This window comes from Phaseolus vulgaris, chromosome 9 (assembly GCF_051622355.1).
Source record: "Phaseolus vulgaris cultivar YP4 chromosome 9, ASM5162235v1, whole genome shotgun sequence".
Taxonomy (NCBI): Eukaryota; Viridiplantae; Streptophyta; class Magnoliopsida; order Fabales; family Fabaceae; genus Phaseolus; species Phaseolus vulgaris.
In genome coordinates, this window is record NC_143506.1 from 31,875,218 (window position 1) to 31,889,146 (window position 13,929).

The window sequence follows — 13,929 nt, forward strand, 5'->3', positions numbered from 1 at the left end:
GTATTTAAAGAGATGTATTTTGAAAAAGAACTTCTAACTCTTTATTATATTTATCTATCTCAAATATTTAAATATTCCATGACATACAAAAGTGACGATCAAACAAATTCGCCAATCAAGGCTATTGAGATTCGTCAGTTCAATAAAATAATTTACTTACAAATGTTATAATTTAATCAAATTGATAATACTGGATTGCTTTTTGTTTAAATTAGCAATTTCTATATAATCAAAGAAAGTACAATCAACAGTTAAATAATCTTAAGAAAAAAAAGTACAATTTAATCCTATTATCAATTCCGAAACAGTTTTTTAATGTTTATTTTAACAAGAATCTGACTTTAATAAGTGAATACATAAAACAAACTTGCACACTTTAAAAAGTTTTTATTAAATTTAGAACCTTGATTAAACTAATAAATTCTACAAATTAAAAGAGTACTTCAGAAACAAAGTTTTAAATGCAAATGCTTTAATTATTTGAAAATGCCATTTTTTAAACTTGAACGGAAAAAATAAATTAAGTGCAATGATGGAAACTCATTTTCTTAATCTTAAAATTTCAAGTAACGAAAGTGACCAAAAATAAAAAATGTAAACGTGAGATGTGAAGTGAAAGCACGACAATTAAGGCAAGAAATGAAAGATTAAGAGCTTTGATTAACTAAAAAAGATGTTGAAGAGAGAAGTCAAAAACTAGAATATTCTATACAAATTGATGAACATGGAGATAAACATTGACCTTTTATTAGTCTTTTTATTTTTGGCATTACAGAATTATCAGTTTTGTGTTTAACTTTTTATTAAAAAATATTACATTTAACTATTATTCATAGACTAAGATTGGTAGCTATTATTACATTCATGTAGAGGTATTCTTAGAGTAAAGTTAAACAAATCTCAAAAAAATTATTTTTGACTATGTGCTTATAATAAAGTATGAAACATGTTTTCAAAATCATCATATAATGACAAACACAATTTGCCTGTGCAACACACGCAAAACACATTGTGTAAGTGTTGTTTTGTTTCATAAGCTAAATCTTTGACTTGCGAAAAATATAAGTAGTCTTAAAGCATGTTAAGTGTTAAATTTTGTTATACTTATTTTATGTATATAAATTATGTTTGTTTCTTTCAAATTTTTTTTTTCAAGATGATATTCTTAGGATGTGTCAACCTAAAAAAATATCTCAAAACATATTTAAGATGTTCCACGCTAACAATTCTTATGATTTGACTTTTGTCAACTCTAAAAAAGACTATAAGCAATGTATGATTCTTTTTTTTTGGAAAAAAATATTTATTTTAGGTCAGATAAGTCATGTTGTGTAGTAACCCAGATTTTTGCTACCAAATTTAGAATCTAAATATTTGGTAGTTAAAACCTTGATAACTAATTAGATACCAATTTAGAAACTATTTAACAATAATAGAAACTAATATAAAAATCAATTTTTTTTAGTCTCTAAAATTGTTTATAATCTAATCACTATAACAACTAATTATTTTTTGTTTCTAAAAATTTGTTTTTATTTCATGATTTTCTTGGAAGAACATAATAACAATAGAAAACTCATCACAAATCATCATCTAATAAAGATGATGAGAATGATTTTTTTTAGGATCATCTAGTTACAACAAGATCTCTAACCAATATTTGTAATTAAAACAAAATTTGAAAGCTTTGATTTTAGATCCTTGGGCAATATTTGTAATTATTTTTTTTGAAAGTTTTAATTTTAGAAAATGAAGTTCAAGAAAGGTCAGATACTAATCAATGAAAAGATGTCAAGCTTAGGGCAGACACATGAATTTGATGCTACTAAAATAAATAAAAAATTGGAAGAACAAATTTCATACTGCAAGCATGATTTTGAAAAATTTGTTAAACCTTCTAAACTTTGATTACGAGTATGACATTAATCTTAGATAGTACAGTTTAGTTTTATAAAAGTCATCAAAAATTTCCAATATATTAATTTAATAATTTTCGTGATGTTTTATTGAAACAAAGAATATAACTGTCACGACTTCTAGTGATACAAAGATTATATATAATTTTCGTGCGTTAGAAATTTGATCCAGTTTCACATGTTTCTAGCACCTCACCATTTTTACTTATGTTTTGTTTTTAATCTATCATTTAAATAAAAATTAATTTTAGATAAAAAAAATTAATTATTATTTTACAAACTAAAAAATTATTAGTATCTAAATTAATTTTTATTATTGATAAATAGTTTTTAAATTCATATCTAATTATCTACCAACTATTTATTAATAATAATAAATAAAAATTAATTTAAATATTAATAATATTTTAGTTTATAAAATAATATTTAATTTAATTAATATAATAATTAATTAATTTTGATTTTTAAAATTGATTTTTATTTAATGATTTTATAGAAGTAAATGAGTATATATTTTTAGGATTTTGTACCAATATTCATAGGTATTAATTATAGCTTTCTTGTCCAAGTGATGTATATATTATGTTATATGCATAATTCATTTATCCTTTTGCCTATATATTTAAGGAATGGCTATATAAAGTGGTTTTAAACTCAAAACACCAAATATTGAGAGCACAGAGATAACTTAATTGAAGAGATAAAACTTTGATGAGATTTTGTAGTTAAATAATTGTGAAATGGGAGCATGCATATATAGATGTGGATCTTATTATTAAACAGTGATTTTATGAAGTAGCATAGTTGATTTAATAATGCACCAACCACTTTGAATTTAGCCCTTGCAACAAGTTAAGCATGGTGTAATAATTGGAAGTGAGTAGATAATAATGGGAAATAATAGAATCTGACTGAGTGTCAACTTCTTCATCAATCCTTCTCTTTCATGTATTACATGTGCAAACTGGTCCCTAACATTATGCAATAATTAATTTGGATAGCAACGCTTTAACCCTAGTTTTTGGCTACTAAATTAGCCGTCTAGTTTGAAAACTTTAGGTACAAGAATCACCAATTTATTGTGCCTCAGATCAATTATATGTTCATTTCCCATTATAGAATCTCAATATCTTCACACAACGCAACAACCTATATACATATATACTATCATCTTAAACATATTACACTCATAAATCTTAATAAAAAAACAGATTGTATCCGTCAAATTGGATGTGGTAACTTTTGCTGAAAATTTTCACACGGGTGTAATACTTATTTAAGTTATTAAAATAGATAGATTTAAAAAAAAATTACCTTACAGTAAGTGATACCATCACTTATAACCTATGAAGTTCAGACACTCCTCTTAAATTGCGTGTTTGTGTCGGACACACGTATCAGACACTGATACTTGTATGACACTCGTAGGATACGTATCGGTGATGTGCAATTCAAAAAAATTTGTTAGATTTCTAACAATTCTAGCACGGGTCTAACACAATTTTAAAAAGGAGAAATGCATTAATTTTATAAAAACTCAAATTTGTTGTATAAAATATTATTATGATTATAAAAATAAGGAACAAATCCTTTTGAACCAACCATGAGAAATATCTTTCTGCTCCAAACAAAAACTGAAATATACTTGATGTACATAAATCTTTATTGTCAATTTATATAATTCATAATTATATAATATATAGATCTTGTCTCCGTGTTCTACATTTTAAAGATTATATGTATCTATGTGTCCGTATCCGTATTGTATCAGTGTCCGTGTCAGTATTTATGCTAGATAGAGTATAATTTCACAATAACGAAGAAGTCATGTTTTAACATATGTTTCTTTTCTCATCTTTATTTTTTTCCTCAGATTATTACTTGTACAATTTTAGTTTGTTTAGCAGTTGTATTTGCATGTATAGTTGTTTTTCCATTTGTTATGTTTTGCAGAAATTTTTAATTGATAATGTAACGAGAGTGAATAGGTTGTTGACAAATTTTTATTTTATTTTTAATGTAACGAGAGTGTTTATTTAGAGTCCATATACTAATTGAATAGAATTTGAGAAAATTAAAAAAACAAGTAAAGAAGAAGCTGGTTGTTCAAGTAAAACAAATACATAATATTATTCAATATAGATAATAATTATAATACTTATGTTAAATGAAACTAGAGAAAATTGTGTAAGTTTGTACAATAGGTTGATCTTTTTGTTTGTGGTCTAGGTCTTTAGTTCTTGTTTAGTAAGTCTCTAACATGTTCGTGCAACACTTGTATAAAGTTGTGTATGTACATTAACATCATCTTCATTATCCTTATCTCCGTCTTCATTCTTCTCATTGTATCATTAGACTTTCGTGAAAGTAATGTGTACTTGTAATTATTCGTTGATGGTATTAGATTGTATATGTTGAATGTGGTATCATTATAGAAATGAAAAATATAGTAGATGTGCTAAAAAAATATAAATGGAATGAGAAAATATTATAGATGTAAAGAATTTGTTGGAATGAAGATTGGGTTGACATATTATGATGATGATCCATATATTCGAACATTAGAGATGATTGAGTATTACACTGACCAACATATTATTTTGATGTTGGTGAATATTGGAGAAGATCCATTATGTCATTATCATCTTATAGTGGTGGTTGTTGAGGTAATATGTAATGGATAATGTGTTGAATATATTATTGCATGTATTGTGTACTTGAAGTAAATGGTTAGATCTAGAAATAGAGGTTTGAAAAGAACTTAAAACTATTTTGAAAAACTTTTCACAAAAGGACTATTGAACGATGTAAGGGGTCTTCTAATGGTTTCATAACAAAGTTAAAAAAAAATTTAATAAAATTTTGAAGATGTCTAAGAGTAGTTAAAAATCGAGTAATAAAAATATGCAATGAACATGTTGTTTTATATTAGTTTACCTTTAACTTGAGTTACATCTAGTTCTTCTTTGCCAACTGCAAAGGCTTTCACTAATCAATACATTATTACAAGTATTATAACTATCACTTTTGACTTACAATGAGTATGCAAAGTCACTCCCAACTATTTGTTAATCTTGCCCTAAGATTAAGTATAAAGTAAATTATATCTCTCCAACCTATATACACATAGTTTCGCCAAGCTATGCAACAATATAGTTGTTTATATAAGATTCACTGTCAAAAGAGAAGATATAAAATGAACATAATGAACATTTCTTGCACTAAAAGACTAAACTTCACAATAATGAAAAGTTTACAAATATAACTCTAATTTTCTATATCATCTAGTACTTTTTTTTCCTAGGAACTTAAAAGCTAAAGAATGAACAAATCATGTATGCTTGTATGTTTGACATTGCTTTGATTAAATGAGTCACAAAACAACATTACATGTGACATCAATTACCTCGTGGTGGATGCCACGTGGACTAGGTCATAATCGAATCTTGGGACTTAGGCTGTTACGCTCTTAAGTAGGAAGAGTTGCGCCTTGACTATTAGCTATAACTTTTGGCCTAATGATAGACACTCAATCCAACAAAAAATTCATTATAACCTAGCATTTCTGTTTTTTTCCTTTGTGTCAAATCCTTTTAAGAGTTTGTTAGACTTTTATGTTGACACTAGTGTTGTAAAAAACCTTTTTGTTTTGGTGAAGGACAAACTTTATCTGAAAAAATATCATTGTTGTACTAATAAAACTGAAATGAGTGTACAATGTTTTGATATTAACGGTTAGTTTTGGAAAGGGAGATTTGAATAAAGCTTAAATCTAACTTAAAAAAACTTTACGCAATTATGTCTATTAAACATTGATAGGGTGTTGTATAATGGTTTTATAATGATATTCATTAACACTTTAAAAAATGTTTTATGATGTCCAAGAGTATAATAACATGTGTCATAAAAAGAAATAGCAAACACTTTGTTTTTATGTTGGTCCATCCTTAACCTAGGCTACATCCAGTTCTCTAATGCAAATGATAAATTGTTCCACTAGTAATCAATGAAATAATTATAGGTATTCTTACTATGTTTACAATTATTACACAAAATCACTTATTGTCATTTCTTAATCTCCCCTTGAGATTAAGTACGAGTACACAAGGTTATACTTAAATGAATGGATGTGAAATTTGAACAATCCTTACAATAAAAATTAACTTCATAACAATTAATGAGCTACAAATAAAACATTCTCTTTTATATCGTCTAACATATGATACTTAAGCACTTTATAAACTAATTAATCAAAGGATGTAAGTGTGTATGAGAGTATGCATGTTTATTTGTTTAGTTTTCAACAAGCTTCATATGTATAATATAATTTCTATTTATAAGAGTCACAAAAAAAAGAAAAAAATTAGTGTGACCTAGTGCTTATACTTGACATCAATGTTTTATCAGAGATGTTTAAATTTAAGATGACACTTTCACTATTTGGAACCCTTTTGTGTGGGAGCTACTATATCTATTGTAATGAATGCATTGAAATGAGCAAGCAAATGTCAGGATCTTCATTGAGAACTATGAAACTATACGTTTTAGGATTGATAATCTTCCATGAGTCTGTTGAGTACATGGTTCTCATGTCTTGACTTGGATTTCTAAACTCGTTTAATCTTCATAATCTTGTGTTTAGCATTTCTTTGAGACTCATCCAATATTCATAATCTATTGCCTAATGATTTACGTGTATGCATCTATTCTTGCTTGAGCTCCTTGTTTGTCTAGACGTATCTGATGATGTCTATTACAATCATGTATTATACACATTTGAACATACAATTTTGAGGATGGTCATTATGAAATACACTAGCAAACATATTAGATAACCAAACTTGGTATTACTTATTATTATCAAGATAATGGGTAACTTATTAGGTAGGATCTTCAGACTTGCGTTTGAATGAGTCTTCTAGCCTTGTACGACCATGTGTTTAAAGATATAACATTTGAATAGGTCCACTAGTTGCATGACCGTCTTAGTCTTGACACTAATGTCTAGAACATCTTGATCTTTTTCTGGTCTTGAGAGCTTGTCCTAATGCTTCTTGAGAATCGTTTGACCTTTGTGTCTATTTTCAAGAGCTTGCATCAAGCGATATATCAAACTACATTTGGAGCTATTGTTTGTGGCTTACATATGATCGTACAAGCTTGAGAGTAAATATTATATTATCTCTCTAGAAAAAAAAAATTAGATACCCAAAACTTGGTATTATTTATTATCATAAAAATTTATGGATGAGTTTTATGAAAAAAATATTTAGATGTAGACTAATGCACATAGTATTACTCACACTTTAAAACTTTTATCATAGATTCTTATACTGATAATGTATAAATTCATCGTTTTAAGTAAGATTAATCTAATTAAGTTAAAGAATTAGAGAATAAAATTTGCAATATCTCATAAATAAATTTGGAAGTAGATCATTTGCAAAGATAAAAAGAAACATAATCACTATTAAAATAGAAATAAAATTTGAGAATTCTGGAAAGTTGGAAACTAAGAAATTGTGAACAATATTTGAGATAGAATATATTTATGAGATCCTTGGAGCATAAAAACCTGCAAAAAGATACAAGTTTCAAGGAAAATTCACCCCCTACACAGCGGAACACGTTTGAAAAATAGAGCATCATAGTTTTCTTATTTTCTTCTATGTAAATCTTTTATTTTGCCTCCACATGGAATTCTATACTCATTTGGGTTGGTTCTCTTGTAATTTAGCAATGAATTATGAGGTTTTTGTTTAATAAAGTTTTATTCTTAAATTTTTTTGTAGCAGTTTATGTTTGAAGATATGATCTTTTTGAATTTTGATTTTTGTTAAGGAATTATTTTTAAACACTTGTTAAAAATTCAGTTCTTTTCGTTATTTAGAGTTCTTGGCTAGTTCTCTTAGTTATAATCAATATCTTCTTTGCTTAGTTCAAGGGATAAAAGATAAACATCTAACGAATAAACACTTAGAGACGAGTGAGATATTGAATACATCAGTCGTGTTTTGCTGATAAGATTCTATTGAATTTGATTAACACTTATTTGATTATGTTTGGTATCTGTGGGAGAATTGAAAGAGTGAAAATCTTAAGATAATTAATGAAGAATTTACTATTGAATGAACTTGAGAGTTAACTTGCTTTGTTTACTATTTCTTAATTGTCTGTTTTACATACACAACAAATTAAAGCCCTCATTATACTTTATTATTATTACTAATCTTACTATCTTACATATAGGTTTTGAACATTCTTTGGTTGAATTTACTACTAGATTTGTTGGGAGACGACTTTGGATCATCTGATCACATCTATACTATCATCTTTTTTTGTGTGTTAAATGGTCTAACACTATTGTTAGACGATATCTGTATTGGAACTGAATTTTTTTTAATTTAACTGCAAAATGACTACTATAATAGACTTACTTCTAACCATGAGTAAATTATATTCTTAACAATAATGTCACACAAATGACCATTTTCTTGGAACTCATTTCCTTGAATTTGAAGATTATGTTGATTATTCTACATTACTATCCACTTTTCATAAAATTGAGGTTAATATCTATTTATCATTCCTCTCATGTCCTCCTTGTGAAATTGATCTAAGCTTAATGGGTTAGTAGAAATATATTGTTGAAGGCTAAATTGTTGTATAAGCCTATTAGCTAATGAATATCTAATTTGTGAAACATATAAGAGGAGCAACCATCCTAATTATGAGAGAAATGACAATATAGATCAAGCATCTTATATAATTTCTATTATCTCTAAAATTGAAATAGAGATTGTACTTATAATAAGTAATACAAAATATGTGTTTGAAAAATATTGTAATTATAATTTGATCAACGACCTCTTTTGACTATAAGTGGTCAAACATATAACAAAATAAGTGAACTATATTAGTAGTAGGACGTAACTACTTATCATATAAAACAATTAGTTCATATGCGTGTAAGTAATAAACTTCAAAATCAAAGAAGAGATTATAACCTCAAAGAGATAATAAGGGAAAAATATAAAGTAATTCATTTTACTTGCAACTTGTAAAGAAAAAAAATGTCTGAATCATATTAATAATGCATGTAAAACAAGAAGAAGAAAAAAAGTTAAAAAAAAACTAAGAGAATATATTTCATCCAACAAAATAGACTCAAAATCTAACAATCTGTTGATCTAACATATAATATATTTCAAATAAACCCACTATACTAAAATGCAACAAAAATTACTCAAGTTGTGAACGTTTTAACTAAAACATTGTGCAACTTTCACTATTCATACATTTACAAATTCAAATAACTTTTTTTATTTTGTCGGGAAAGCAGAAAACAACAACTTTAAATATGTAAAAAATGAGAATAATAAAACAGAAAATAAATTTGTTAAATATACAGAAAAACAATAAAACAGACTATACAATATATATATATATAAGGATGAATTAAATTATTCAGCTATAACTTTTATTGCATCTTACATAATTTAATATTTTCGATTAGATAATTTATTCATTTAAAGTTGATTATTATATTCAAAGTCTCTTTTAAATAAATTATATATACAAAATTTTATGTTAATACAAAATAATTTGATATATTATTTATATAAATTTAAATTAATGTAATGTATATTTTTAAAATAAACTAAAATAAAAATATCATTTAATAAAATTTGAAACTCATATAAAATTATTAGTGTGGTAATGTTTAATAAAGTTTGTTACAGAGTAAAATTTGATATTATATTATCGTCAATCATTCAATGTCATAGATAAACTAAAGTTACTCATCCAAATTCAGAATATATATATTTAGAGTCTTTTAAATTAAATAGAAAAGTAAGTATAATGTTGTAAATATGTAGAAGTTGAAATATGTTATATAATGATTTTATTATTTTTTTAGAAATGTAAATAATAATAAAATTTTATTGTGAAAAAATAATATTAACGATTTCTAACATGTGAAATTGTGTTAAGATGGAATATGTTAAAATCACACGACTTCATATGAAAGTGTTAACTTTTTTTACCATAAAATCAATATTGTCACAATCTTTTTATATTTGTAATTTTTTCAAAACCATTTAAGTAAAAAATAGCAAAAATGATCTCCCTTTGTTAAATTTTTTGAATTAGAAGATGATAATATGACATTGTAGTAAGGGAAGGAAGTGAAATAGCAGCATTTATTGAAGGGTTAGTTAGTTTTTTGAGGTGATGATATGAACTCACCTGCCTCCTCTTACTTTTCTCCCCCTTTATAACTTCCCATCTTATTCCTTCTCATCATCACTGTCAATTCAAACATTGCATTCTCTTCTCTCTCTTCTCTCTCTTCACCCATCATACATAACAAACCACACCATGGTGCAAACAAGGAAGTTCAGAGGTGTTAGGCAGCGCCATTGGGGTTCTTGGGTCTCTGAAATTCGCCACCCACTTCTGTAAGCTCTTTCTCTTCTCCTATTCCACACATTATTTCATTTCTATACATTATTGTCACCACCCTTCACAATGAAGTACGTTTTTGTGTAGAAAAATAACTTTTAGTTGTAATATGGTGGATAATTCTGAACTTATCATGACTCTAACAAGATTTGAGAGGGTGTTCATGAAACAGCAAAAGGAGGGTGTGGCTAGGGACGTTCGAAACAGCAGAAGAAGCGGCACGAGCATACGATCAAGCTGCGATACTCATGAGTGGCCGAAACGCCAAAACCAACTTCCCAATAGCACAAACTCCGGAGGGCGATCCAAAGACGCTAACACCAACGCAGCAGAACAATATTCCGACAACCTCAAAGGAACTGGAAGAGATTCTCCATGCAAAGCTCCGAAAGTGTGGGAAGCTTCCGTCTCCTTCCATGACTTGCTTGAGGCTGGACCCCGAGAACGCCCACATTGGCGTCTGGCAGAAGCGCGCCGGCCAGCATTCCGACTCCAACTGGGTGATGATGGTGCCCTTCGGAAACAAGGCCGATGAAGGTGCAAATCACTCCACCGCTAATACTTCATCTGCTTCGTCGTTTTCTGAGTCTGGTGAGAGCCAACAGGGTAGAAGGCAAGAGCATGTGCGAACAGAAATGGAGGAGGAAGAGCGAATCGCTATGCAAATGATCGAAGAACTCCTCAGCAGAAACTGGCCCACTACCCCTTCATGTAATAACATGTTCTGATTAAGGACAAAGAATTTCAAGCTTCTGCATAACACTGATCATTGTTTTCTTTTCTTCTTCTTCTTGCTTCTGGTTTTAGCCTTCTTCTGTTTCTACTTTGTTTTTGGAACTTTCTTTTTACACTTTATGTGGGATAAAAAGGGTGTGAATTTTCTTTCTGTCTTTCTTCACCTTTTCGTTCAGATGTGTAAAGAAAAATCAAGGTGTGTGTGTAAGAAGAACTTTATTATCAACATTTCATGCAAAAACTATTAGTATAAGTTTTATGATATATAAATATGATACCATTTGTGTTGCCCTACATTGTATTTAAACATTAATGGTGAGTTTTTTTTATTTAATTAACTAATTTTATAGATTAATTATTAAATTTTAATTAATATTAAAATCGTATAAAAGTGACCGTCAAAATTTAATTGTACTAAAACTATGTTCATAACTTTTCGTTCAAATATAATAAAGATTGAATATTCATGTTATTCTAAACATAAACTATTCAATTTACTAATTTTTATTTATTTTTGTAATTAATTTATGGAATTACTTTGTTTTGATAATTGTTTTTTGAAAATATAAAAAAGGGTAGGCTATCCCAATCAGATGGTTGAGGTTGTTAAAGAGTGGTTGGTAGTGAAGTCTTAGAGGGGATTTAATATTATCACGTGGTTCAAATTTTGACATGAGTGTGTAGTGTAAAACTGACATTAATTAGAGATTGACCAAGAATTCATAACAAACGCAGGTGGAATGCTCATAAAAAGGAAGCAGGGCCAATTGAAAAAAAGGGACCAATATATGATTTTTATTTGTTATATTATTTGTGAATAACGTTATAAATTGTTTTATAGTGTTTTTAATGTATTAATGTAGGTTTTTTCTCTCTTGAAAAATAGATCCGAATTAATTAATATTTTTTTGGTATTATTATTAGTAGTAGTATGAGTTGTTGGCTGAGTTTTCAAGTCATCTTTACTTGAATCTGAATAGGTTAAAAAAAAAATCTCTTATTTATAAGATTAGAGAGATTGTAGGATTCATAGCCCCATATAAGAAATTTATAAGGATTTGTTTGGACTGGGGAGGAGAATTGAGAGAGTGAATTTGAAATAATTTTATAGGGTAGTGAAGTTGTTTGGATTGAGGTATGTTAGAGTAAATTTGTGAAAAAAGTTTATTAAAATTCTTAAGTGATGTGATAGTTTTATTAAAGTTTATATAGATATAATAAATTTAAAATAATTATAAATAATTTAATATAAAACTTTAAAAATTATAATTATATTAAATTTTGAATTAATAAATAATAATAAAAATACATATTGATAATTAATTTTTAAACTACTTTTTATTTATTATTTTAATTATTCATTTTATTATAATATAAAAATATATATTAAACATTATACTTATATTTATATTAAAATATAATTGTTATATATAATCAATTTATATATAATTGATTTTAGAAAAAAACACTTTCTTTACAAATCTCCTCAAATCACCAAAGAAAATTTGAAGTATCAAAAGTATTGTTTTTCGTGATTTTATTTCATTTTTTTTCCAACTTTCCTTTCATTGACACATTTCTTTGTTTTTCTTCGCTAGACAAACAGGTCCTAAACAAATGGTTGATAGACTAAAATTCCTACATCGACATATAATTGACACTGACTAAAACAACTTACTTATACAAATTGAAAAGTTCAACGAATGATATTGAGTAAAATAATTTTAGTTAATGTTGGTAGAAAATTTTCTCATTTAACACCACTAAAAATAATTCTTAACGAACTATTAACAAAAACAATAACATTAGTGTCATTTAAAAAAAATAATTATGACAAAAATATCAATTGAAAAAATATAGTTTACATAAAAAAAAGTAACCTCCGTCTGAAAAAATCTTAATAATATAAATAAAAACATATTAATATTAATAAAAAAATCTTAATTCACATCAACTAAAAAAGTAGTCATCACAATGTTAGAAAAAAGTCCTAACTAATGTTAATCAAGAAATAATTTTTACCTACATTGTCCAAAAAATAACTCTAATCGATTTGATTGAAAAAAAAATCTCGTTGACAACAATTGAAAATAACCTCACATGACATCAATAAAAAAATATAATTGACATCAATCTAAAAACATCATAAATGTTGATCAAGAAAGTCTTGACTAACGTTGGTTGGAAAATAACTTTGGTCTAATGTTGGTCGACTTCTTGCACTATTTATGTCATGACAATACATTCAACTTCAATGATTGATAAAGTTATTACTTTCTATAGACCATTTTTCCAACAAATAGGAGTGTCATATGTAGTAAACACAATTCGTGAGAGATTTTCTACAAATCCTTCTATCGAAGTGTCTCTGACATTACTTCTAGCACCACCATAGAGTAAAACACTTCCAAGGGACCCTTTAAAGAATCCAAGTATCCATTTAAGATCTTGCTAGTGAGCTCAACCAAGTTTGACATGAACATGGTTATAACACCCACAATATAAGTTATGTCGAGGCGAGTGCAAAACCATTTCATACATTATAGAATGAACACTATTTACATATGGAATACCATCCATATAATCTTGTTCCTCTAGTGTCTTAAGAGACTATTCAACACTCAAGTTGAAATACGAAGAAAATGTATATATACATGGTTCAAGTTTGACATACCAAACTAGTCAATAATTTTTCTAAGGTAAGTATCCTAAGATATATGAACGTTTTAGATCATGTCTTTTAATAATCTCAATCCCCAAAATCTTTTTAGTAGCTCCAAGATCCTTGATATCAAACTTTGTTTAATTTAGC

General features: G+C 27.2%; 1 protein-coding gene across 1 annotated transcript; it reads left to right on the plus strand.

The window, feature by feature from the left end:
• Positions 1-10,217: 10,217 nt before the first annotated feature.
• Positions 10,218-11,411, plus strand: LOC137820966 (ethylene-responsive transcription factor WIN1). The gene is made up of 2 exons (XM_068625324.1): positions 10,218-10,378; positions 10,555-11,411. The coding sequence occupies exons 1-2, from the start codon at positions 10,299-10,301 to the stop codon at positions 11,108-11,110; spliced, it is 636 nt and encodes a 211-aa protein (XP_068481425.1). The 5' UTR covers positions 10,218-10,298; the 3' UTR covers positions 11,111-11,411.
• The last annotated feature ends 2,518 nt before the right edge of the window (positions 11,412-13,929 follow it).

Bases quoted from the DNA above. Each gene is read 5' to 3' on its own strand.
- LOC137820966 (XM_068625324.1), top strand. From the start codon at position 10,299: ATGGTGCAAACAAGGAAGTTCAGAGGTGTTAGGCAGCGCCATTGGGGT. The intron at 10,379-10,554 runs GTAAGCTCTTTC...TTCATGAAACAG, and splicing joins GAAATTCGCCACCCACTTCT to CAAAAGGAGGGTGTGGCTAG.